The sequence below is a fragment of the Cydia fagiglandana genome, chromosome 7 (assembly GCF_963556715.1).
Source record: "Cydia fagiglandana chromosome 7, ilCydFagi1.1, whole genome shotgun sequence".
Lineage (NCBI taxonomy): Eukaryota > Metazoa > Arthropoda > Insecta > Lepidoptera > Tortricidae > Cydia > Cydia fagiglandana.
This window is the reverse complement of record NC_085938.1, coordinates 6,949,755-6,975,980: the sequence shown is the minus strand read 5'-3', so window position 1 is coordinate 6,975,980 and position 26,226 is coordinate 6,949,755. Positions and strand designations below refer to the sequence as shown.

The following is a 26,226-nucleotide window of genomic DNA, read 5'->3' as shown; positions in this document are numbered from 1 at the left end:
CGTCTTTTTATTGGACAAAATAATACTAAGACGCATAAACTAGTGCATATATGTATTACAACCACCAATTTGACAGCAGATGTAGTGCATAATTGATTGCCATCGTATTTTCTCGGAAACGCTCGTATATGTTATGCAATATGCTACTTCAGTCAACCTCAGTACTTTTTGTACCAAGACTTACTGAAATAGTAAGATTAGCAAGACACGTTCGTACGTTTCCGGGGGAATATCATGAAAAATAATTATGCACTACAGAATCTACAGATCGTGTAACTAGATTTTCCAGTCGAGATGACTATGTCGTGTTTTTTAGGTGACGTTACCACTAGACACGACGGTCTGCGGGGACGTGATGGTAGTAGCATCGCACGCGCGCCAGCAGCTCGGCCGAGTGCACACCGTGCCCATGCTGTCCGTGTCCTTCCACACCGGCTTCCTGCAGCCCACGCAGCACGCCATCAAGTTCACCAGGCAAGTGACTCGCCGCCAGCAGCTCGGCCGAGTGCACACCGTGCCCATGCTGTCCGTGTCCTTCCATACCGGCTTCCTGCAGCCCACGCAGCACGCCATCAAGTTCACCAGGCAAGTAACTCGCCGCCAGCAGCTCGGCCGAGTGCACACCGTGCCCATGCTGTCCGTGTCCTTCCACACCGGCTTCCTGCAGCCCACACAGCACGCCATCAAGTTCACCAGGCAAGTGACTCGCCGCCAGCAGCTCGGCCGAGTGCACACCGTGCCCATGCTGTCCGTGTCCTTCCACACCGGCTTCCTGCAGCCCACGCAGCACGCCATCAAGTTCACCAGGCAAGTGACTCGCCGCCAGTAGCTCGCACGTATGACCCAGGAGACAACACGTCACACAGAAGAGAACCACGGCAACGAGTGACAAAAAAGCTTGCGCTACCCAAACACTTCATCTAATATAGACCACCCAGGGTGAACGTCTATAGGTAAAACCCATTAACATTGATGTCTTTCATACAAAAATAAATGTGAAATGTCCGTAACATAAACAATAAAATCATTTTAGCTATCGGTATTGTGACGTCTTTGAGGTGTTATTCGCGAAATTTTAACTTAGGTATATACCTAACCAATATTGGTTTTGAAGGTACTATTAACGGTGTTAATTCTCACTCTCAGAACTGAGATCGACGGCATAGAAGACACAACCCCGGTCAACGACCACTTCCCCTCCAACGTCTCTGTCGTCATTAGCCTCGTGGTCCAGAACGGGGAGCGCCGCAAGCCGCGCTCTGACCCCTGGGAGGAGGACCACTCCTTCCCGGTGCGGACGCCGGACGTGCTGTTCTCCACCACGCTGGAGAGAGACGAGACCATCGATAACTTTGGTAAGATGTACTGTACATGAAAGAGACAACTATGGTCAACGACCACTTCCCCTCTGTGTCCGTGGTTATTAGCTCCGTCGACCAAAACGGGGAGCGTCGCAAACCGCGCTCCGACCCGTGGGAGGAGGACCATCACGCTAGAGAGAGACGAGACGGTCGCCAACTTTGGTAAGATACCTCTAATGTGGAATGCTATATATAAATCATAGACAAAGTTATAATAAAAAAAACCGGGCAAGTGCGAGTCGGACTCGCGCACGAAGGGTTCCGTACCATAATGCAAAAAAAAAAACAAAAAAAAAAAGCAAAAAAAAGCGGTCACCCATCCAAGTACTGACCACTTCCGACGTTGCTTAACTTTGGTCAAAAATCACGTTTGTTGTATGGGAGCCCCATTTAAATCTTTATTTTGTTCTGTTTTTATATATATATATATGTTCTGTATTTGTTGTTATAGCGGCAACAGAAATACATCATCTGTGAAAATTTCAACTGTCTAGCTATCACGGTTCGTGAGATACAGCCTGGTGACAGACGGACGGACGGACGGACAGCGAAGTCTTAGTAATAGGGTCCCGTTTTACCCTTTGGGTACGGAACCCTAAAAATTGTCTATCTATGATATGAAGTAATTATTCCTTATCATGCGAAGAAATTAAAATAATATATTATATGCTGTAGATTTTAATTCAATCTAATTGATTGGCAGTCTAATTTTCGACTGTATTTTTAATAGCAATTAATATACATATTAGATATTAACCCCAAGGTTTTCGCGTGTATTTATGTAATTTATAATTATAATATGTATGTTTACGCAGCTAACCTCCGAAGCAACCCTACGGCTATACCGTCCACAAGTATGTCGTAGTGCGTGTTTTAGACACTCTTGATTGTAGATATTGTACCACGATTTATTTCTAATATGTACATGTTTGATATTTCCCAAACATGTCATGAAACACCATAATAATACGTGTCGTTTCCAAGCTAAAAGTCCCATTTTGTCGTTTGTCATAAGGACGCTTTGACAAGTTATTCGTATAAAGATACAAGCAAATCTCGTTCTTATGGTAAGCAACAAACTGGGATCTTTGACTAGATTTCAACACATATTTACTCACATGCATGTATTTATGTTTTAGTTATTTATTATTAAATTATACGAATGTTTCATTTACATTTGTTTTTACTCTATCATATTTTATTAGTTATTAAGGGTAGTTTATTGTTCAAATTGCCAATTCAATTGTTCGATTAAAAATGCAATGTAATGAAACTCGCAAGCGAGTTCTCGTACCGTCTAAGGGCCAGTCGTACTAATAAATTGACGAACTAATCAATGTCAATCAGTAGAGCTAGAACACTATGAAAATTGTTGTACAAAAAAAATTAGCGATCGTTTTAACGGTGATAAACCTATCCTAATGCTCTAGTTTCCTAGGATAGTGGTGCCGTCATATAGAACCGTCTCCATACAATTACTGCGACATCCATATTTAGCCGTATTATTCAGTATGGAGACTGCCGCTATATGACGGCACCGCTATCCGAGGAAAACCGATCTTAAACGAGCGTTAACCGCCTTCAATGATGTCATACTGTTTCACTTCATGTCGCACAAGAAATGTTCATACCAATGTTAGTAAATAGGCTTCGATTCTCAATACATACTAAGGGTCGGTTGCACCAAACCGTTCGTATCGTTAAAGAGTTCGCTAAATTTTTATGTATTTTCATAGTGGCGCGCCGGGGCGCGCCGGCTGACGTTGATCAGTCTGTCGAATGTGGTCGGTGCAACTGGCCCTAAGTATAATAATAACATTGTTCGCAACAGTGACAGTGGAGCCTCCCACGGAGGCCTTGCCGCCGCCCTCGCGGCCCGCTCCCCCCGCGCCCGCGCCCGCGCCGCCGCGCCCGCCGCGCCCCGCGCCGCCCGCGCCCTCCCCGCCGCCCGCCCCCGCCGACACCGCGGACTTCCTCAACCTCGCCACGCCCAAACCCAAGGACGAGAAGAAGCTTAAGACCGAGGACTCGTTCGACTTCTTCGGGATGATGGAGAAGCGGGACGACGCGTTTGGAGATTTTCTTGGCGGGCGGGCGGCGCCTGACGATCCTCAGGTATTTTTTTATTATTTAAATATGACGTTAAATGCGCTTATCAAAATGAAAGGAAGAAACGGAATGATGAAAAGAAACCCGAGTGACGACTCGTTTCAATTCTTTCCAATTATGTACGTTCACATAGTATTAAACGATCTGAATCTTATAAGAAAATAACAAAATTACTTTAAAAAATTATTTGTGAATAAACAAAGCCTAAGAATAGTAATAATATATAAGTTTTCATCAATTGTTACTGTTCATATACATCAGTGGCGGCGCGTCACACATATCCATAGGCAAGCCGGGGCTAATTTGGCTTACATATTTCCTTTACAACTCTGCTCAAACGTCCAAAAACAGGCAAGCCGGTGGGAATCGGCTTTTATGGACGCGCCGCCACTGATATACATATTAATTAATGAAATTGTAGAGAATATCTAGTCAGTCTCCTGATCTCCCGTTAAAACGTTCACTCTAAAACCTATATCTCAAGATCGACTACGCGGGCACTTTGTTTTTACGAAAGCAACCGCCATGTGAACTTACAATCGGAAGTAACATTTTGTTTATAGTAAACGTAGTAATCGATTTGATGTATTAGGTACTACGACTTAGTTCGGCTTCGGCAACGACTTCTTTCAGCAACTGACGTTTTCTACATGAGTTCCGCGAAACTCATTTATACGACCCAAGGGTCAAATCTATAACTAACCGCTCCTAACCAATATTTTCCAGCCGTTCTCGTCGGAATCCATATTCGGTTCGGTGCCGGCGCCGGCGGCGGACGCCCCGGTGCCGGCCGCGGACCCCAACTTCGACCCGTTCGGGCTTAACGAGCCGCTACCCAAGCAGGACAACCTGCTCACTCCGCAGCTAGTCAAAGAGGATGGTGAGTTCATATTTAATTTTTCTTCTTGATTTCTTTAAAAAAAATTGTTGAAGCTGTTGATTTTCGACAATTGGTCATGTTTTTATCGAGTTCAAAATAAAGTCCAGTCTCAGTTCCGTTTTGTGTCTCTTTCGATATGTTAATGTCAAACGTTTGCATAGATGTCGTCATCATAGCTTGCCCCTTTTTCTATGAGATTTGGCTTAAAGGGCTGGGCATCCAGGGTATTAAAAAAACAAAAAAAATGACACAATTCTAGGGATTGACGGGACAAGCTATGATGGCGCCATCTGCTAAAAACTTCCACCGGCCAACCCCATTGTAAAGCACGGAACATTTGTTAATTGTAAAACAAATGTGCTAGGATTGGCATAAGAGAGGAGTTTCTATAACCACCACTGAGTGCGCCGGGCGCAATAGACTGGCATTACGGAGTGATCCAAAAGTCGCCGTTTGAAATAGTGAATAAGAAGTTATTAGGGTCTACAACGTCGTGGTTACTTTGTTGATGAACTCTGAAACTAGTTTAGATCCCTAACTTAATTAGGATTGTTCATTTTTTTTAGACCCCCATTTTTATTTTATTTTCTGAAAATATAGGTTAATTTAAGATACCAATTTGAATGATTTAGTATTTCGTGGCTCGGTTGAATATTTATAATTTATTGAAAATATGAGATACGACTTCTCGTAAATTACATGTCGTCGGCTGATTAGGATAATGCACAAGCAACAACAAGCATTAAAAAAATAGTTGTCATTGTCAATTGATTGTAATGTCACCTGTCGACAATGTCAGTGTCACGTGTTTCTATAAATAATAATCGTCTGGAATGGAAAACTCGTTTATTTTGAATCATTAATTTCAAAATACCTACGCTATAAATTTGAGAAAGCTGATTCCAGAAATCTGCCTAAGTTATATAATATAACTTAGTTTTATTGGAGTATGTATCCATATAGCATCCAACTCCAACCATAACTTGGCTGAAATCAAGGGAGCAAAAATACAAATGTAAGTTACCTACATCATATATATTTTAACTGATTCGATTTGTAAGAAGATTGGATTCATAAAATCGTTACAAGCGTCCATTGCTAAAGGTAGCTTAGCACCCAGTGGGTGCTTTCTACCGGCTTGTCACCATTTGTTTGGATATTGTACTACATACTTATACTACTATATTAGGAACATGCCAATTTTGCTAATTATATCCTATTATTTCAGGTCATCGTGATTCCTATTTAGATACAGCTGTGAGATATGTAACTGCACTTGGGCCCAGAACAAAGTTGAGCATTTTGTATTGAAACGAACGTCATATTAATTATTAATCGTCGTAATACTTTACGACCGTAAATAATGCCTGGGAACAGAGTAAATAACAAACCATACACTTCTCTTCTGGATGGTCAACAAGAAGCCATCATTGTCAGATGCTCGTGCAGAACATGATAAACATACATTTAATGTAAAGTTACTATTTTTTTTGGAAACATATATGACATATTTCCCAAATTAATAAAAAAGTAGGTAAACAAAAACATGTTTTATTATTCACAACTCTTTATTAAGTCTTGTCCACCATGATATCAGCAGCTTGAACTGCAACATGTACCTGGAAATTAGAAATTATATCTTTTTAAAGCAGTTTCAGGCTGAATTTTGAGTATGGCTATGTATTCTTGTATATTCCTTCTTTCTAGTAGGCACCATCTCTGTTTAACGGTTTGCCTTTAGATACTCTGGCTACATTACCACAGAAAATAAATAGATACCATGACCCTACCAATAAAGTGAGCTTTAAAATACTTAATTGTAGTAAATTAATATTAATTTTATACTTACATCGACGTGATTCTCACAGCAATACTGTGTGTAACACGTGAAGTAGGTAGGTATTCCAAGTTTAATTCACGGCACCATCTTTCACGTCGTAGGTCTTCGTGGATTCGAACTATTATTTTTGTGAATCATTCCCACACATAGGAACAAGGTTTTTGATATAGTATTAAGCAATGAAATCTACTGCTTAGGTATTAATTATAAATCAAATTGTAACAAACAAGCGCAGCGGTTTAACTGAAAAAATTTGTTATGACAATCGATGACAATGATAACTTTGACAATACGTGAGTGACGGATTTATTTACTATGGTTCGATAACTTTTATTATGCAATGACTTTACATTCAGCCCAGGAGAAGGTCAAACTAAGGTCATAAGGATATTTGTTGAAATATCTTCAATCCTCAATTATTATATCGCAGCAAATGTCGGAAACTGTTTAAAAACCTTATATCTCGAAATGGTTTTCGAAATAGAACATTTGAAAAAAAATGAACAATCCTAATTAGTGTCTTCGTTTTTTTTGAGACAAAATACTTTACCTGCATTCAAGGTATTTAAACTGTCGATATTTTCCATGTTTAGTACAAATCTTTTTTTATTCTACTACAGAAATAATAACTTTGTTACCACCAACCGCACCAACCGTCTGACCTAAAGGATAGTATAGTATTTAACTTGTTTACCCGATCTTTGCCACAGTCCGATCACAGAGCGTGCCTCTAGATCAGCTGAAGAAGGACCCGTTCGCGGACCTCGGCCTGCTGGGGTCCAACATCGGGCCCGGCTCGGCGCCGGGCGGCTCGGCGCGCGCCTCGCCCGCGCACGCGCCCGCCCCGCCCGCGCCGCACCCCGCCACCCCCGCCACCCCCGCCCGCTCCCCGCAACACCAGCCCGACTACAGGTGACTACTCATGTTGCGATGCTTATACTTACAATGACGTGTATATGTATTTACATAAACTTGACTAATCTTTCAAGCCGCCTCAAAGATTCGCCGAGCTCGGCTTGAAAGATTGGCCAAGTTAGTTCACCTTACAAAAATCTACATGGTCGCTTAATCTACCTACACAAATGTGATCAGAAAACCGAAATCTACACCTTACATTGATCACTAATAGTACATACGTAAGTAGGTACTCGATGTATTTGAATTGGATCTCGACGGACCTAAAGACTTCTATGTAACGGTGCAAGTTACAGTACCAATGTAAAAAAAAACTAATAACTCAATAATTACTCATTATAAAAGTAAAATCATTGATTGTTAGAACGAAACAAATCTTTTGTTTATAATGCCCACTTTTTAAATTAAAATAATTACAACTATTACTTCCAGTCGAACACACTTCGAGCCAGCCAAAACACCAATGGATGACAAGCCAAAGAAGCCGGCGGATGTGTTTGGAGACCTATTAGGCAGTCAAGGCTACGAGTTCGCGGCCAAAAAAGACTCTGGCCCGCGGACTATGAACGCCATGCGTAAGGAAGAGATGGTCAAAGAAATGAACCCGGAGAAGATTAAGATACTTGATTGGGTGAGTGTTATATTCATTTTTTAGTCTTGCAATACCAATTCGTTTCTATTCACAACTACACTCCACAGCGAACTCCTTCCTTCCTTAGGAGGTTCCTTAGGGTGGTATTCCGCCTATCCAATTTCCATGCCCAAAGTGTATTGCAGCAATACACATTGGGCATGGAAATTGGTATTCCGTCTCACATTTTGCTTTAATGAGAGTGAGACGCACTAACATTAGACAGGTGGAATACCACCCTAACTCGTTCATATTCCTAAGTCGTTTTTATTTGAAATTAATTTACATTCATCACTTACCAACTAGCTCTCACCTGACATTTCTTCCTCATTGTCGTCTAGTGCGTCGTCCACTTTAAAACTCCTTTTTATTCCCAACATATATTACAATCCTAATTTGTTAATATTCTGAACTTGTTCGTATTCTTAACACGACGGAAATAATCATTTCACGAATTATTTTTGTAACGTGAAATACGGTAGACGTGAATCTTAATTTTACAGATGTAAAATACTTCGACCGGCAGCATAGGTTTTACCTGTCAACTAAAATAGTGTAAATTTTTTATTTTATTTTATGGCCTGGACGGCACCTAAAGCCAAATCTCATAAAACAAAACTAGAGACAGGTAAAATCTGATGCCGGCGCCATCTATGCAAATCTTTGATGGCTGCCAAGTCCAAACGCGATATCAAAAGTGATGTTTAGCCACGTGACCGTTTCACCCATTCAGACGGAAGGCAAGAAGGCGAACATCCGCGCGCTGCTGTGCTCGCTGCACACGGTGGTGTGGGAGGAGTGCCGCTGGGCGCGCGTCGACATGGCGCAGCTCGTGTCGCCCGCCGACGTCAAGCGCAACTACCGCAAGGCCTGCCTCGCCGTGCACCCCGACAAGGTACGCAGACATTGACACGAATGTTTCGTTAAGGATACGCGTTTAAACTGCGGCCCGCATGACGAAGCCAGCCGGTGCCTATTCGGGCCAGAAAAGTGCCAATTACCTACAGTACCGTCTTTACCATAAGGGCACACGGGGCCCGTGCCCAAGGCCCCCAACCTCAGGGGAACCCGAAGGACAGACAGACACATTATATTTGATTATAAAAAATAGAATATCATAGTAGAAAATTGTTAATTTAGTTAGCTTTCTTTACTTTCCAAAAGGGCCCAAATGCTTATGTGCCCAAGGGCCCCAGCTTATTTTATGACGGCCCTGATTACCTACTACAAAATCCAGCCCGCAAAAAGAGGCGGAGGCCGGGCTGTGGCCATCGGGTGGAGTCTCCTATAATGTGTATAAATTATAAATTGGGATAATATTTCAAATGTTTCGGTTTCAGCAAATGGGCACGGACAACGAGAACATCGCGAAAATGATCTTCATGGAGCTCAACAACGCCTGGAGCGACTTCGAAAACGACGCTAAGCAGCAGAATCTCTTCCAGTCTTAACTTAACAATGTCCTAAGTTACGTACGTTCTCATCAAACTAAAACTAGGGATACCAGACAAAGGAATAATATTGTAGCCGGGAATTTGGCAGCTGAGGTAGATAACGCTATACGGGTGTACTGGATATTCAAATGCACCGATAATATTATCAATGTGTGTCTGTTTCAAGCAAGAGGTTGAAAATCTACACAAACTTACTTAGTTCAACAGCGCATTTGGAAATGGACAAACGAACGTACCTACTCTTGAGTGAGACGATCGTTGTCCATTTCTAAACCGCAGTGTACAACATCAGTCTATAGCAACACTATTGTGCAGAACTTTAGATTAAAATTAAAAGGGCATCTCGTGATGATTAAAATGCTTCCTCCATTTGTTACTTCCGGGTTCCTTTACCGAGTCATTGGATTTTGTTTTGCTAAAATTGGTTGATGAATGGTATTTATTATTTTATGTAACTACGAATAGTGAAATATCCAATCTGTAATAGCCTAAGTATTTACATTCTACCACATTTTGGTGTTGGCTAAGTCATACTTACATTAATATCAACGGAAAAGATACTCCATTAGCATTTACTGTTATACTTTGAATAAGAGAGATCCAAAATATACGTATTCGTACAAACGTTAGGCTTGTATTAGTACAGTTTACGTTATGTGTGGACCTACTACTGAAGAATACCAAATAAAAGCCGTCTTTTTCGCTTCAATATAATTGTAACGAGTATTAGACGCAAATTATTTACGTGCACATGCCCCCCAAGTAAAAAATCTTCCAGATGGTAAAATTATATAAATAGATTTTTGACGTTAAAGAATAATAAATATGCATGTAATATTATTCATTGTTTATGATTTAACTCGATATACACACAAGAATATATTCATGATGCTGTTATGTTCAACGTTAAGATAATAGTCAAATGTATAATATTAAGCACAATAAGTTTGTAGCGTTAGCAGCTCAAATTATTGCTGAAAAAATAACTAAATAATGTATATTCGGGAATGTGGGTATAAAAACGCCTTACGGATGTTATAAATAGGATATTCTGCCAAACAGCGTTTCAGCAACTACTTTTGGGAACAAAGTAACTAAAAATGTCAAGTCTAAATCATACAGATTTTCTGGGAAACTTTCGTATTTGTCATGCTACTTCAGTCAACCTCAGTACTTTTTGTATTGAGGTTGACTGCAATAGCATAACACGTTCGAGCGTTTTCGTGAAAATACGATGGAGAAGGATTATTCACTGCATCTGTCACTGTCATTTCTCTGTAGGCAGCAATGTGTGCCTTCGAGATTCACGACATAAGGTTCATGTTTGCTTGAGGGCAATAATAATTATACTTGTATCGTCAATTTATCACCATTCGGAGTACAACGGCCGAACTTAGGAAGTATCTGGTCTTAGTACTATCTTAATGTAATATGTTTAAATATTTTAAACAATATTCAACTGAATATGGAATATTCGGAACAATTTAGTGGATTTAAAGCCAGGTGTTCATTGTTCGAAAGTATCTTCTGAAACGCTGCATGGCTACAACCATTAACATAGATATCTAGGGACTGGCCTTACGGGCAATAATAATGAGGCATGACAGGGGCCAGTACAGTGGTGTGACACCGTTACAACGCGATTGGTTGACGAGTTCGCATCACGCGCGCGATTGGTTGACGAGTTCGCATCACGCGCGCTATTATTCGCAACTACTTGCGTTAGACTGCACGATTGGCTGGAATTTGTGAGTCACACCGCTGAACTAGTACCATTTTTAGTGCCCGTAAGGCCCGTCCACAGATATATACGTCAATGGCTACAATGGCTTAGCGTGTTAGCTTCTCCAATGCTGGATAGAAACTATTTGATAGCAAGTGCAATAATTTTCAATGTACAGTAATTTCGCTATGAGGTTTGTCAATTAGGATTACTCACTCGTAATTAAGAATAATTCATCTGTTACGAGAAAAAAAATGAGATAGAAAATACAGAGTTAGAGCTAATTCAAGTCTAGATGTCGGTGTTTAAGTACTGTCACGGTGTTTACTGCAGAAACCACTTTACGGGAACCATTTGTCAGAATTTACTGGTCTATTATAATTGAGCGCTGTCGAGCAACGAACAATTTCAGACCTCGATGTCCAGTAAAAAGGCTATACGAAATATTTTTAGTTTCTTACATGTCTAGTTTTTAAAGGTTACTGCAGCTTATTTCTTTGCACCGAAAATATAGCAATATATAAATACTATAAGATTCGTTATAAAAAAAAACTCCAATGTTATACTGTGGTACTTATTTAGGCTTATAAGATTTCTGGTTAGGTGCGTACATTCCTAATGTAATTTCGTGATTATATTTTGTAGGTTTTTCTCAGTTTGCAAGGTGATAACACTTGTATCGCTATCAATGCACGCACCCAATACAATAAAATGTATTTGAGGTGCAAAATTTTTTGAGTTGACTCTCATTTATAAGTTTTGTACGATCTGTATCGCTTCATTGTGGTCTGCAGAATAAATGTAATGTTCCTTTAGTATTTTAATTTCAAGCTGTAGTTATATCTGTCTATGATTGTAATATTTTGAGCCAGTGAGTACAATCGCACGAAAGTGTGTGTTGAAATGTATATTTTGCTTAGTGATTATAATAGCTATGTGCAATTCATAATAAAATTGTTCAAATGAAAAGAAATGATTATGGAATTAATTTTGTTTTATTTCTTTCAGTCCTCTCGTTCTCATCCACAATTACACTCAAAATAATTAAAAAGGAATATTAGATTAGTGTTTGTCAGCTTTGTTCCATTTTGACGTCGAGGCAGCCGTATCGTTCTAGAAGTTCCTGTTTCTTCTTCCTGAGCAGCGCCTCCTCGATGTCTTTCTGCGAGGGCACGGCCACGTGAGAGGTGATGATTTGTGGTTCCGCGTCATCATCGTCGACTCGTTTGTCGTCGGGCTGTAGAAAAAATAGTTTTTAACATCTTGAACGTAAATACAGGTGCCGCACGTCAAGCACAGGGTGGCCACTTTCTGGAAAACCGGGAAAACCGGGAAAAGTCAGGGAATTTCGCTAAACATGGAAAAGTCAGGGAATTGTCAGGGAAATTTAATGGAGGTCAGGGAATAAAAATTGTCTCTGTATGTACATAATATAAGTACATAATAAAAAAAAATATTAATTTACCATCTGCAAACATTATATACCTAATAATCTACACTTTTATGAAAATATGAACAGCACTGGCCAAACTTTTGGTATCATTTGTGCACATTGACCTGTCAATTTAGTTCGCGATTTTCTGGAGGCGACCTTACTATAATTAGTCTAACGCATTCACTGCCAGGGGGCGTGGCCTAGGAACAAACTTGTATGACGGTGGACGCACATTTGCGTCGGGGGCAGTGAATGCGCTAACCTGTTCACTTTAAAAAAACCGCAAACGATGTAAAGGTTAGCCGTTTGGCGCACGCATACTAGAGGTCAAAACAAAATGTTTGACCCGCTGTCCCTAAAAATATTTCCCTTAGGAGGGGAGTTTTGTATGGGAAAGAAAAATTTTTTTTTCAGAAATCTATCGTGTGTGGTATCATATGAAAGAGATTTTTGATGCGATTCTAAAAATATACCACATCATTACATTTCAGCCATTTTTTTAAATTAAAACAACAATAATTTACAAAACATACCAAGTTTGGCCTTCTCCAGAACCCAGATACGATATGGCGGATTTTTTTTTGTACAATATACCACAAATGATAAGCGATATCCTCATATCTAACCCCAATAAAGCAATTTTGAAAATAATTTCATTTAGTATTTTTTATTTTATTTTTCAATAATACTAAGTGATACAGTCCTACTTCAGTATCTATTTTACGAGACTTAATGGAACTGTAGTGCAGATACGGTGCATATTTATATCCAACGGGGAATACCTCTTTAACCCTTATACTGCGCCTTTTCATCAGCTGGTATAGTTTTGTATGAAAAACTAAACGAAACTACACCAATTGATGAAAAGGCGCAGTAAAGAGGTATTTCCCGTTGGATATATATACATTACATATTGCATATAATTTTATGATAATATTGTAAATAATCATTTGCGACATGTATGTACAACATTATAAGAAATATTAATAATTACATAAATTACTAAAAGACATAAATAGGAATATAAAACTAAAACTAACTACAATTAAAATAATTAAAACTAAAAATTAAAAATACCTATCAAAATTTGGTGCCCTCGGGAGGGTGCCCAACACGCAGGCAGCGTTCCCGCGCTGGATTGCGATGGCAATTCGCTGTGCGAGAAAGCTGCCCGCGCGAGGGTCACCCGTTGCCTCCCTCAACCTTTTCCCAAGCTCCTTAAGGAGCTCCTGCGCCTTTTATGATTAATATTTACCGTATCTGCAGTACTCCATAAGTCTCATAAAATAGGTACTGAAGTGTGACGATAGGTTTCAAAAAAAAATTTTTTTTCCATAAAAAAACAATGACTCGGCACTCCCCTCCTAAGGGAATTTTTTTTAGGAACCGCGGGTCATAAATTTTATTTTGACCTCTAGTATGCGTGTGCCAAACGGCTAACCTGTACAGGTACTCTTATGGTTCAGTATATGCACTAGTGCTGCACACTGGCGGCAGAACATTGCAGTAATAAGTACTCCCTATTATTTTTTATCGGGCTATTTCGTTCAATCATGACTTTAAAAAATCATTTTTAAGAAAAAAAAACCGACTTCCATGGGGGCCGGTGAAAGATTATTGTAGATGGTACACTACGTAGAAAAGGAGGTAAAACCACCCACTTTTCTACTAGCATTTCGCTTTTGTAATGGCTCCTCTACAGGATGGGCCAACGCCGGCCACTCCAAGGGACGCAGCCATGCGGTAGAATGAGATAGCAATATCACTTGCTCCCTCTAACGCATAAATGCGTCCCTTAGAGTGGCCGGCGTTGGCCCATCGTGTAGAGGAGCCATAAGGGTCGTAGTTCTAGCCTAACCTAACCCACTTCTCAGATAGCAGTTCGGTTCTGTGAGGATCGCAGTTCAAACCTAACCTAACCCACTTAATGGCGCATGCGGTGCGGTGTACGGGGGTTTAAGCGGGAAGGGCTAGTAAGATTGGCATCATCATACTTTATACCTACATTTTACGATAGGTTATCATAGTGGTTTATTTAGTTAAGGTATCATAGTGGTTTTCCGGGTCAAGGTCTGGGTCCGAGTCCGGGTCCGAGTCCGGGTCCGAGTCCGGGTCCGAGTCCGGGTCTGAGTCCGGGTCCGAGTCCGGGTCCGTGTCCGGGTCCGAGACCGGGTCCGAGTCCGGATCCGAGTCCGGGTCCGAGTCCGGGTCCGAGTCCGGGTTCAAATCCGGATCCGACTCTAGGTCCGGGTCCGGGTCCGAACCGGATCCGGGTATGAGCCCGAGTCCGAGTCCCAGTCCAAGTCAAAACCGAAATTCGTAATCACCAAACGTGTACCATGCATCGTTGAAGAGTTCTGTTCTGGTCATCATCAGCAGTTCCACTTCATCAAATGCGACAGTTTTTAATGTAAATGCTTGTTTTTATGATGAAAATACAAAAAAATTTATACGTATGCCATTAATATTTGAGGAGTTCCCTCGATTCCTTATGGATCCCATCATGAGAACTCGAGCTTGACAAAAATGTGGCTTAAAAACTTAACTTGCTTAACGAACACAACGAAGAGGAAAAATCGCCAAACGTAAACTATGCGTCGTTGAAGAGTTCTGTTCTGATCATCATCAGCAGTTCCACTTCATCAAATGCAACAGTTTTTAATGAAAATGCTTGATTTTCTGATGTAAATGCAAAAATCTCTATACGCATGCCTTTAAGATTTGAGGAGTTCCCTTGATTCCTCATGGATCCCATCATCAGAACTCGAGCTTGACAAAAATGTGGCTTAAAAACTTAACTTGCTTAACAAACGTAACGAAGAGGACAAATCGCCAACCGTGAACTATGCGTCGTTGAAGAGTTCCGTTCTGATCATCATCAGCAGTTCCACTTCATCAAATGTCACTTTTTTGGATGTATATGCTTGATTTGTTGATAAAAACCCAAAAAACACTATATGTATGCCTTTAAGATTTGAGGAGTTCCCTCGATTCTTCATGGATCCCATCATCAGAACTGGGTTTTGATAAAAACGGGACCAATCTGTATGCATATACATTCAATCAAAAAAAGAATTTTCAAAATCGGTCTAGTAATGACGGAGATATGGAGTAACAAACAAAAAAAAAAAAAAAACATACAACCGAATTGATAACCTCCTTCTTTGAGATTTGGAAGTCGGTTAAAAATGATGGTCACGGTCTTTAAAATATAATGAATTTTAACTTCTTTTTTATTTTGCTTTATTAAACAAATAGTTTTTCTTAATAAACTGCTTAAGTATTAACATAAATTTCAAGGACATTGGGTGTTGACAGCCCCTTAATTTGTGTATAAAAGCGGTTTTATGACATTTTTTCCACGATTTTAACAAGTCTACAAAAATTTCGGTTTCGACAAAAAACATGTTTCGGTCGGACACTAGTAGTTTTGTTTCAGTTATACCCAAGATTTTTAACCGTCTTCAAAAAATTAGGTTACTCAATTCGTCGCTTTTGTACCATAACACGCAAAACGTTGAAGTCTAGTATTAATACGATTAAAGCCCGTATAAAGTGTTCCCTTTCGTATTTCTCGCTGGATTATATTATCCAATGAATTCAGTAGTCAGACAGAGGTACTCTTTCAATTGGTTTTTCCTGTACAGCTTTTAACAAAAATGGTCAAAAATGAAATGAATTATTGGGTAATTGTATGAACTGTGATAGCAAATTACAATTTATAAATACAATGAAAAATCAAACAATCAATCAATTCATCTACTCAAAGGTTAAATGGAAGAGATCCCTCAAAGGGATAAGTTCGCCTTTGTACTTCTTACTAATTGTATGTTATTTTTAATATGTCTTTTTGTACAATAAAGATTTTACTACTACTACTACTACTACTACAATGAAATAGTACAAAAACGTCACCTGACGTAGGATATGAACCCACGACTTCCGTCTAACTATGCTTTCGCTCTTACCAACTGAGATATTCAGATACTACTTCTTATTATTTCCGTTTTTGCATTATTTCATTGTATTGATAAATTGTGATTTGCAATCAGATCATTCTGCAAAAACTCAAAAATGTATTCCAATTATATATTACTGCATCTCCTTGGATATCACGGGCCTATAATCCCGGTTTTTTGATAGGCTTGCGTGGGGACACAGATCCAACACGTAGAGGCCCCTTGGAGAGCTATTACTGCTATTATTATGTTTTTTTTGTGGGTCAATAAAAGTAAATTACTAGATTATATATTTTATATTTATTACATTTAAGATTATGGTCAGGGAAAAACTTGAAAAAACGCCTGGAAAACCGGGAAAAGTCAGGGAATTTTGGTTTTAGTAAAGAGTGGTCACCCTGCAAGCAGATTGTTGCAATGATTCAAGGATTTGTTCGCATTAGGGCTCTTTCCCACTGAACATCCCGTTTTAGCGGGTACGGTTTTCTGCAGGATCCCGTTTTTGTAAACGTGCTAATATAGTAACGTTCACACCGTTCTGTTTGCGGAACGGGATTCGCATTGCTAAATGATGTGGACCTAGAAACTGTCTATAACATGCATTTAACAGGATCCAGTGTCAGAGGATATAGTCGATCTCTGTAAACGCCTCTTACATTTTATAATTTGCACATAAATTGGTTGAAAATGTTTCAACTTACATCTTCTGGATAAATGTTTTCTTCTTCGGGCATGTCCTGGTCCTTGTTCTCTTCTTTATTTCTCTTCCACTCGTCGACAGCTCGCGCTATAGCTGTAACAAAAACGCCTAAGTTTATTAACGAGTTTTACGGCTCAAAAAGATGGTGCTGAACGGCGCCATATATTTTATGGCAACTGAATTGTCAACCTCAACTTTGGACAACCAGTGACCATATAAAAAACAGAACAATACAGCGCCATCTACGTAACCTGTCAGATTCGTAGCACGTATTTTTCCTAGACTTTATACACCTATAAGCGTTACTTGCACCATTCCAATAACCCGGGGTTAACCTGGAGTTACCGTGGTTACCAGTACAATTTGACACTGTTTTAACGGTTTAACCACTTAACCCCAGGTTAGTGGGATGGTGCAAGTGGCGATGAGTCCTGTAACTAAAAAACCTTTGCTAGAGAAGAGAGTAATAAACTAGAAATGATAATTAAAAAAAAAACATTCGGCCTGAAGACATACTACATCGGAGTAAAATTTATCAAGAAGTTTTTTGTTAGGCGTCACCTTCTTTCTCTGCCTCCCGCTCTAGTGGGATCAGAAGGCCGTCGTCGTCATCCCGGTAGCCATAATAGTCGGCGTCGACGTCTCGCATCAGGTCGGCGCGCGTGCGCCGCGGCGGCGGCGGCGGCTCTTGCTCGAACAGCTCTCGCACGCCTGCAACAATACAGGTTACAGTCATGTAGCTGTCACCCTGGAATAATTCGCCAAAGAGAGACATACCTAGGGATTGCAATCCGGTCCGGCGGATCCGGTAATCCGGCCGGATCCGGCACTTTTTAGAAGCTACCGGATCCGGGTAAAATCTCCGGATCCGGGAAAATAGAAAAAAAGACCGCACACAGCACCCACTGCGCATTTTAGGTGAGATAAAGGTGACGGATAGAAGAAAGAAGTTAAACAGAATAAAGAACGAATGAAAAAATCTAAATTTAAGAAGATATTTAATATGACGATGATTGAGAACAGAAGAGGATTTCCTCTTCTTGGTGGCACGAATCGGCACGATACAACAGTTACTTAAACAATTAGAAGTAAAAATTAAAGGATGGAGATGTCATGGAAGGCATTTGGAACGACCGATCGGGCCTAGTGGGTAGTGAGGTAGTGACCATTCAGTGACCCTGCCTATGAAGCCGATGGTCCTGGGTTTGAATACCGGTAAGGGCATTTATTTGTGTGATGAACACAGATATTTGTTCCTGAGTTATATGTGTTTTCTATGTATATTTATAAGCATGTATTTATCAATATACTATACGTATATATATCGTCGCCTAGTAGTACTACCTAAAGCTAGCTAGTACCCATATTACAAGCTTTACTTGGTTTGGGGCTACGAGTGGGTCGATCTATATAAGATAGATATAGAAGATAGATTGTCCCTAAATATTTATTCATGAATTATTTATTTAGGCTATAAAACTATTTTCACGGATAACAAATGAAAGCAAGAAAATATTGGAGCGCATTACATACAATTTTGGTTAAAAGTAAAATAGCTTGTTACTAGAATGGATGTCAGCGTTACAAATAATTCCATCAAAGAACAGTTACGAAAACTTGTCCTTTCAAGGAGTTCAATTTCCCATCGCATAATTATCCCATTAACAGGCTCTGGAATCTAATTTAATTGTAAACGTAAGCAGAATGTGCATGATTGAATATAATAAAATTAATAAATGACTTAGATTTCAAATATTTATTTTTATTTTGAGATTGACTATGTGACACTTTCTAATACCTACATAGTTTTATTTTATTGTAAAAAAGTTATTTCTTATTAACTTCAAATTGTTGTTTTATGAATAAATTTGTAAAAATGCCCTTTATTTCTCATATAACGCATAAAACTTGAAAAATATGTCATTTAACTAACATTAATATCCTTATACCTAACCGGATCCGGTCCGGCCGGATTGAGGCCAAAATCCGGTCGGATCCGGCCGGATTGAAAATCAATCCGGTTTGCAATCCCTAGACATACCTGTCTCTACAGTTCGCATAATATTGTATCGTAGATATTTTTGACGTGTAGTTAGATCCGCTACTTTTGATGCTAACTGTACTACAGAGTTCAGAGATAGCCCAACCTCATTCAATAATAATGATTGCATTGGTACTTTTCCAAGCGTGTGGAAGTACGGCAAATACACAGTCAAAGATGGAACGACACGCAGGTCAGTAAATAGTTAAGGGATCGGTATTTTTTTTTTAACATTGGTACAAACAGCATCCAACAGAGTGACAGGGGAAAGTGTCCAAATATATTGGAACACATATTTCTACTGTAACAAAGGTACGATATAATTATACACGGTGTAACATGAGTAAACCGAATAATTTTAACAGCGTATTCCTGATCATATTTAGAGACAAAAATGTCATATAAACTTTTTTTTTTAAAACGCGTAGTTTCAGAGATAATATTAATTTAAAAATAAACAAGTTTTTGTTGTTACATAATGTAAAAGGCCTTTTTGATGGTAATGTTGCTGCTATGGGACGTAGTCTAAATATCCTTATTGATAGATGTATATAAAAAGTGACAAGTAACACTTTGCAAAAAGAATACACAAGTACAAAAAATTGAAAAAACAAAACAAAAAAGAAATATTTGGCGAAATTAACCTAAACTCGTATTACATTTTTTCCTTCTTTTGACCTCAGAAATGCGTGGTTAAAATTATTCGGTTTCCTCATGTTACACCGTGTATATGGCCACTTTGACTGTCACTATTTATTTGATGCTACAGTATTGCTTAGTACACTATACCTAATCTAATAGTCATTCATTTGTCACACTAATATTACCTGGCAGATCCTTAGCGGCCCCGAAATATTTGTAGCCGCGGTTGCCTGGCACCTCGCGGCCGTCCTGGTCGAGCATCCTCGGCCCGACGCGGGCGTGGTCGGGCCCGCCCAGCGACTTGATCTGGACCTCCCAGTGTCGCTTCTCGCGCATCAGCTTGTTGATCTCGTCGTTCAAGTCGCGGATGCGGAACTCGCCTAGACCAGCTGAATAACAGAATAGACATTTAAGAGTAAGCCTGATCCATAGGCCAAATTTTGCCGGCTGAAATGGATAGTGCAATACATTTTGTGGTATATTAAACTTCATCAAACGGTAGCGCTTGATTAGTCCAGAAATACCTAGGTTACGCCAGCCGTGTAACGTTATTTAAAACGAATTAAGCTATCTAAAAATAGACTAAAGTAAATATACTTTGCCTTATTTGCGGAAACATGCATGTTGCACTTCTATCGTACACATACACGGTCAAATACTTATCGTAGACAAAAGTGATTTGACACTGCGAAACAGGGTTGTGTACATTACGAATAAAGGTATAAGGGTATAACATTAAAATCTTGGTTAGGTGGAGTATGTAAATATGTATATTGAATGGTTTAAAGCATATTATTTTGTTTTTTTCGCTTTCTTAGTCTTGGATGCCTTCGCACTGGCTTTCTTTCCTTTTTCGCCTTTTTTGTTTTTATTCTTCTTTTTATCCTTCATTTTAGTTTTGCTGACTTGTTGAGAGACTGTATTATTTTCAACGGGATCGGACCCAGGAGCTTTAGGAGTCACAAGTTCTATTTCTAAGTCGGTCTTTTTGTCTTTAGTTTCTAGCTTTTTCCCAATTTTGAGAATAAAAACATCCTTTTGTGGGTGCAACCTCTTCTCCATATCCACTGGCACGGAGCAGTTTGTAGGTGTAACATTTATAACTTTTCTGTTCTTTTTATCGTACGTTTTAACCGGAGTATCGATGGTGTATTTAAGATTTGACGTGTATGTGTTGTCTGTCTTGCGGATGTCCGAAGGCAGCTGGAACTGTATCTGGTCTCCCGTGTTGTACGGCGTCTCTTCGCACTCACAAAGTTCTTGAATTTTCTCGTATCTTCCAACCCGTTCCACTTTCGTGCTTTTTGGTACTCGTATTTTCAACTCGTTGTCATTCATTTTTGTAAAAATTTCATCGTATCTCGGCATACCACCTAAAAACAAATGTAATAAATTTAACTAAGTACAAATGTATGTTTTTAGCGTAAAAAACTATTTAAGAGAATTAAATTTGTTACCTATATTATTGTGATCCATATAACCGCCCGTGTAATGAGGTTTTCGAGTGGATAATGAAGACATCTCTGACATCGGACTATCACTCCTGGTAAGAGGTCTGCAGCTGTTTTTGCCGAGAACGTCTTCATCCAATAATACTTTTCCTTGTTCATCCATTTCCACTTTTTGACAAGAGTACATCGTCATACCGTGGCCCTCCTTCAGCAGACGTGAGGTTCCTTTTGGCGTCGGCGAAGCGGAAAATGCCGTCGTAATCTCTTTGCCCAAGAACGACATTCTCACGGACACCTCTATTATACCAATCGCATCGTTATCTTCGCTATCGCTGCAAAGTATATAAAACTGATTTTTGAGCATCGGAGTGGATGTGGTGCAAAGAATATTATCTTTTGGCTGTTCATCGGCCCATTTCATACATAATTCTTCCCTCAAAGCCAAAAATTCTTTAGTGTAATCCATCTTAGATGTTCCTATTTTAGTTACACAATGTGAACATGGAGGTTGCTTGTTCAAATCCAAAACGATTTCAAAGTCCTTGATGGCACAAATTTTGTCGTACGTCATGGCAAACATGATCGATTTTCCAATATTTATTTTGAAAAAGTCTTCAACACAGCCGTTAGTATTAGAGTCGTATAATACTATGGGGTGTTTTCCCAGAAAATGTGCGGATATAACGAGATTATTGCAGTCCATATCGAAGCAATCACATTTCATTTGAATTTTATTGATAATGATTTCTAATAAAAAGAGATGATACGGGAAATCAGTTATGTCTTCCTTATATTCTCCAAACCCGACCTCCGTGCGACAGATGTCCTCGGACAAATGCTTGATAGATTGCCTGAGAGTATTGGCCTCGTCTGTAAGTATTTTACTCATCTCTGCAATTTTATCAATATTCGTGTCTAAAGCTTCCGAATGTGAGCCAGACGTTTGCAAAGCCAGTTTTTTCACCGAATCATTTAACTGCTCGATATGTTTACTAATACGTTGTCCTTGCGGTTCAAGGTTAGCAATCGTATCTTTTGTGTCCTCTTTACTTGCCATTTTTTGACTTGCGTTGGAAATGCTTAGTTTATTTTTTAATATATCATGAGACATTTGTTTCACCGGTGAGTGAGTTCTACTGCCCCTTACAGGTGAACCTTTAACGGAGATGCGGGGCGATGTATGGGAACCTTTTCTTGGAGATGAAATAGATGCCTGTCGACTTCCGACTAAAGAGTTTCGTCGTTGAATGCTAGGTTCCCGTTGAATGCTCGGTTGTTTCGGAGGGGTCGGTCCCCGTTGAATACTTGGTTCTCGTAGAATACTCGGTTCTCGTTGAACGCTTGGCTCTCGTTGAGGGCTTGGACCTCGCTGTATGCTTGGTTCTCTTTGAGGGCTTAGAACTCTCTGAATGCTTGGTTCTCGAAAACTAGGTTCTCTTGGCGAAGCTCGTGCGGGAGACGGGGCCCTTTCCGAAACATTGTCCATTGCAGGTAAGGCTTTATGGCAACTGCTTTACTTTTCAATTTTGACTATTTAACTGTGAATTTATTACATCCTAAAACTGTTATATTTTAGAGAAAAATTTTGACAAAAACAGCATGGCCTAATAGATTATTTTTTATTTCCTTGAATATAGTACGAGTACAGTACAATTTGTGTGTCTAAACTAAAGGTTTTGTATTTGTTAATAAGGGTTAATAATTATTCCACCTATCCAATTTCATTGTCGTACGACGTATTGCGTCTCACATTTTGCTTTAATGAGAGAGAGAGATGCACTGATATTGGAAAAAATATTGGACAGGTGGAATATTAGGTACCCTAATTCCTTGACGTCAAAAAATGGCTGATCCAAATTCGAATAATATGAGTGAAAGAGAGCCAAGGGGGTGGCCCCTAGAGAATAAAATTTGTAACTATAGTTCGTTTTTTTTAGCATTAGAAATAAGGTAAACAATCTTGATGGGTCTTTTAATTGAAAAACACATTTTAAAAATAAGTTACGGCAAATATGTAACAATTCATAATTGTTATAAGAATATAAATGATCGTGATAGATTCATAATCTAACACGATCATTTATATTCTTTTGCTTTCATAAGTAATACATAGTTACTGATTTTTAAAAAGTCTTTTTCAATTAAAATATATGTCAAGATCGCTTACATTCTTTCAAATTCTTTCTAATTCTAAAAAAACGAACTATAAATGTAGATATGCCACTCCCCCATGCCCAGGCCATAACAACAGGCCATATCTCGCGAAAGATCTGCAGCCGCCACTTATTGGCCTGCGGGAGATCGGTGCACACCGAAGCGAGATAGTACCTAGTTCTATTGGAACTGTCCTGATATGGCGGCATGGGTACATACCGTTCTACATCTGCGCGATCTTCTTAACGATCTGCAGACGCCACTTCTCGGCCTTGGGGAGGTCGGTGCAGTCTGAAGCGAGCTAGGGCCGGCGCTCCCGCTGCCATTTTATTCGAACAGTCCTGATATAACAGTAAAACATCATATACATACCATTCTGTATCTGCGCAACCTTCTTAGCGATCTCGCGGACGATCTGCAGTCGCCACTTCTCGGCTTGTGGCAGATCGGTGCACTCTGAGGCAAGGTAGGGCCGGCGCTCGCGCTGCCCGCCCGTCTCCTGCACCTGCGCGGCCCGCCAGCGCGCCAAAGTCGTCCTGACATAAAGGCAACTTCAATAAAGCCATAGACAGGTATATAGAGCAGAGGTCACCAATTAGTCTCTTCAGGGTTTCGGTTCTTAAAATATAATGACCATTACGGTCCATTTGTACTGGAGTTATTTAAAAAGCAAAAAAGGTATAATACGTCAGCAGTCCGGATCCAGACTTCGGTCCACCATTTGGTAAGCCCTGACATAGAGGTAGGGAGAGGTTAAAAATCTTAACATTAACCTCGTGCCGCCCAGTGTACATTAGGATGTACACTCAGATTCGATGGAATGTCAACCTTAATTAATAACAAAGTAGGTAGCATTTCATTTATCTCGTAAAAATTTCGAACAAATGAAATTCAACCCAATTGAAAATACAACAAGATTCTGACTTCCTTGGCTATAATTTTGTATGGTGGGCGGCACGAGGATAGAAGGTGTTCAGATATTTGTGCCCTCCTTGGTTGCTCGAATATTTTATTATGTTTATAAGTATAGTCAAAATATACCTGTCATGCTGAATAGACATCTTTCGAGATATTTATTGCCATTAATAGGAAGTAATACTGCAAGATTCTGCTGCTAAAGTAATATTGCAATTTATGTCTCCAAAACTGGCACTTAATTTCTAGTTGCAATTTATATTAGCTTAGTCTAGCTAGACAGAAGTCTTGGGCTCAAACAAATATCATGACATTTGTTTGACAAAAAGACAAATTAGAACCTAAATCTGTGTATGACCCAATTGTGGTTTAACATATACATTTATAAGATTGAAATTGGTTAAATTTATCAGTCAGTTAGAACACATGAAGTTATTAGTTCACTTACATTGCCTTCTCAGCATTTCGGGCCTGTAAAGAATAAGAAAATTACAATCAAATTTAATAATGTCATACCGGGTGTGGCCCGTAAAACAAGCAAATAATTAAAACATAGATTGTACTCCTCAAAAGGTGACACTTTTGTTCAACAACTTAAAAATTATGAAGTATTTAGACTCCCTATTTTTATACAAAATAAATAATATGTTTAATGAACGTCATTGCCACGCCATGTCATTGTGATTGATGTTGCTTGTCAGGCCTTAAACATAACAAAATTCGCAATACATTGCGTCTTAGAATAAACTTTAAAGTATTAAAAATCAAACCACAAATTACTTTTAAAAGTTTCGCAGAGTGAATTTACATGCCCGCGGGCCGTAATTTCGAGGTCTGTTGTAATCGAATGTGAATGATAGTGTATGATGAGTGCACGCGGAGCCCTCATTCTTTCTTCCGTGGATGAGTGTATGAATATTTACGATGTGCTTATTCTTGTGAAAAATTATACTAAACACCAGATTTTAAAAACGTGGCTTAATATTAAAGACAAGTTTATGAGGATGGTGCAACTACTAAATATTATTTACGCAGGGGTTAGGGAAAATATTTGTGAGGTATAAAAAGATAAAATACTCCGATGAAGATTTAATTCCATTTTAAGGTTAACTTACCATTTTTGGAAACTGTGGGCCAAAGGAAGACGATTAAATATCTAATAACCAGTAATTAATAAATCCAATTATTTGTTAAGCTATGAACTAAACTTAGCCGAATTAATATTGTTTTCCTGTCAATTATTTCTAAACACGAAGTCACAGTCACAAATGATAGCGGCTATTTACAATATCACAATATGTCAAAATTGTCAAAATCAGTGTTGCCAACTCGGATTTTCAAAAAATGCTAGACTAATGTCTAGATTATGCCAAAGATTTTTGAAACACCTATGCTAAAAAAATGCTAAAATATCACTTGAAATTAGACACTTAAAACACATACTTTTTCAAATTTACCGCCTTTTTCTACTGACAAGATCTGCTTGACCAACTTGATATAGTCCGTTGACGTCCATCCCTCCACAAAAGTCAAAATTCATATGAAAATATGAACCAAATAAGGCGATGGCGCATATTGTTGCTGCCAAGTTGGTGCAAACTTGGCTTAGCCTAAATTATGCTAAAAAATATACCAGATTCTAAATGGAAAATTTTGGTGCCAAAGCGTGTGAAAATATGCCAGATCTGGCATTATTTATGCCAAGTTGGCAACACTGGTCAAAATGTTGGGGAGCGTTCGGAAAATCCGCTAGTATAGCACTTTGGAGGTCAAATGCATTAAAAAAACTTCATTTGAATTACAGCTTCATTATTAGTGATTTGATTTTATTTTTGTTAGTTTGCTTAGTTATAAACAATATGAATGCTACCACGCAATAACTGTTCACAGTGAAGTAATAGTTCCAAGTATATGAACGCCCTCCTTGAATTTTCTTCAATAGGCTTGTGCGAAAACAAGCTAAAATACTGATAGACGAAAAAAAACCAAAGTAATTTTTTTTCTTAAAATGAATTT

The 26,226-nt window shown here is 39.2% G+C and overlaps 2 protein-coding genes across 3 annotated transcripts in view; one reads left to right on the top strand and one right to left on the bottom strand.

Moving 5' to 3' along the window:
* LOC134665803 (cyclin-G-associated kinase) overlaps positions 1 to 11,897 on the top strand; it is a 42,104-nt gene extending 30,207 nt beyond the window's left edge. Inside the window, exons 12-20 of the mRNA XM_063522790.1 lie at positions 317 to 474; positions 1,147 to 1,355; positions 2,177 to 2,215; positions 3,193 to 3,476; positions 4,197 to 4,350; positions 6,901 to 7,102; positions 7,538 to 7,736; positions 8,470 to 8,631; positions 9,077 to 11,897. Coding sequence (XP_063378860.1) covers positions 317 to 474; positions 1,147 to 1,355; positions 2,177 to 2,215; positions 3,193 to 3,476; positions 4,197 to 4,350; positions 6,901 to 7,102; positions 7,538 to 7,736; positions 8,470 to 8,631; positions 9,077 to 9,187 — 1,518 coding nt within the window. The 3' untranslated portion in view covers positions 9,188 to 11,897. The remainder of the gene's footprint in view (positions 1 to 316; positions 475 to 1,146; positions 1,356 to 2,176; positions 2,216 to 3,192; positions 3,477 to 4,196; positions 4,351 to 6,900; positions 7,103 to 7,537; positions 7,737 to 8,469; positions 8,632 to 9,076) is intronic.
* On the bottom strand, positions 11,890 to 25,451 carry LOC134665802 (pre-mRNA-splicing factor ISY1 homolog). Of its 2 annotated transcripts, XM_063522789.1 has the most exons (9): positions 25,326 to 25,343; positions 24,659 to 24,681; positions 23,655 to 23,831; positions 21,148 to 22,535; positions 20,527 to 21,063; positions 19,876 to 20,079; positions 17,569 to 17,718; positions 17,009 to 17,100; positions 11,890 to 12,150 (listed from the first exon to the last, which is right to left on the bottom strand). In XM_063522789.1, the coding sequence occupies exons 1-9, from the start codon at positions 25,326 to 25,328 to the stop codon at positions 11,986 to 11,988; spliced, it is 2,739 nt and encodes a 912-aa protein (XP_063378859.1). In that variant the 5' UTR covers positions 25,329 to 25,343; the 3' UTR covers positions 11,890 to 11,985. The 2 variants fall into 2 exon arrangements, with proteins under 2 accessions (XP_063378859.1, XP_063378858.1); XM_063522788.1 differs by lacking the exons at positions 20,527 to 21,063; positions 21,148 to 22,535 and having other exon boundaries at positions 23,668 to 23,831; positions 25,326 to 25,451.
* Between the last annotated feature and the right edge of the window lie 775 nt (positions 25,452 to 26,226).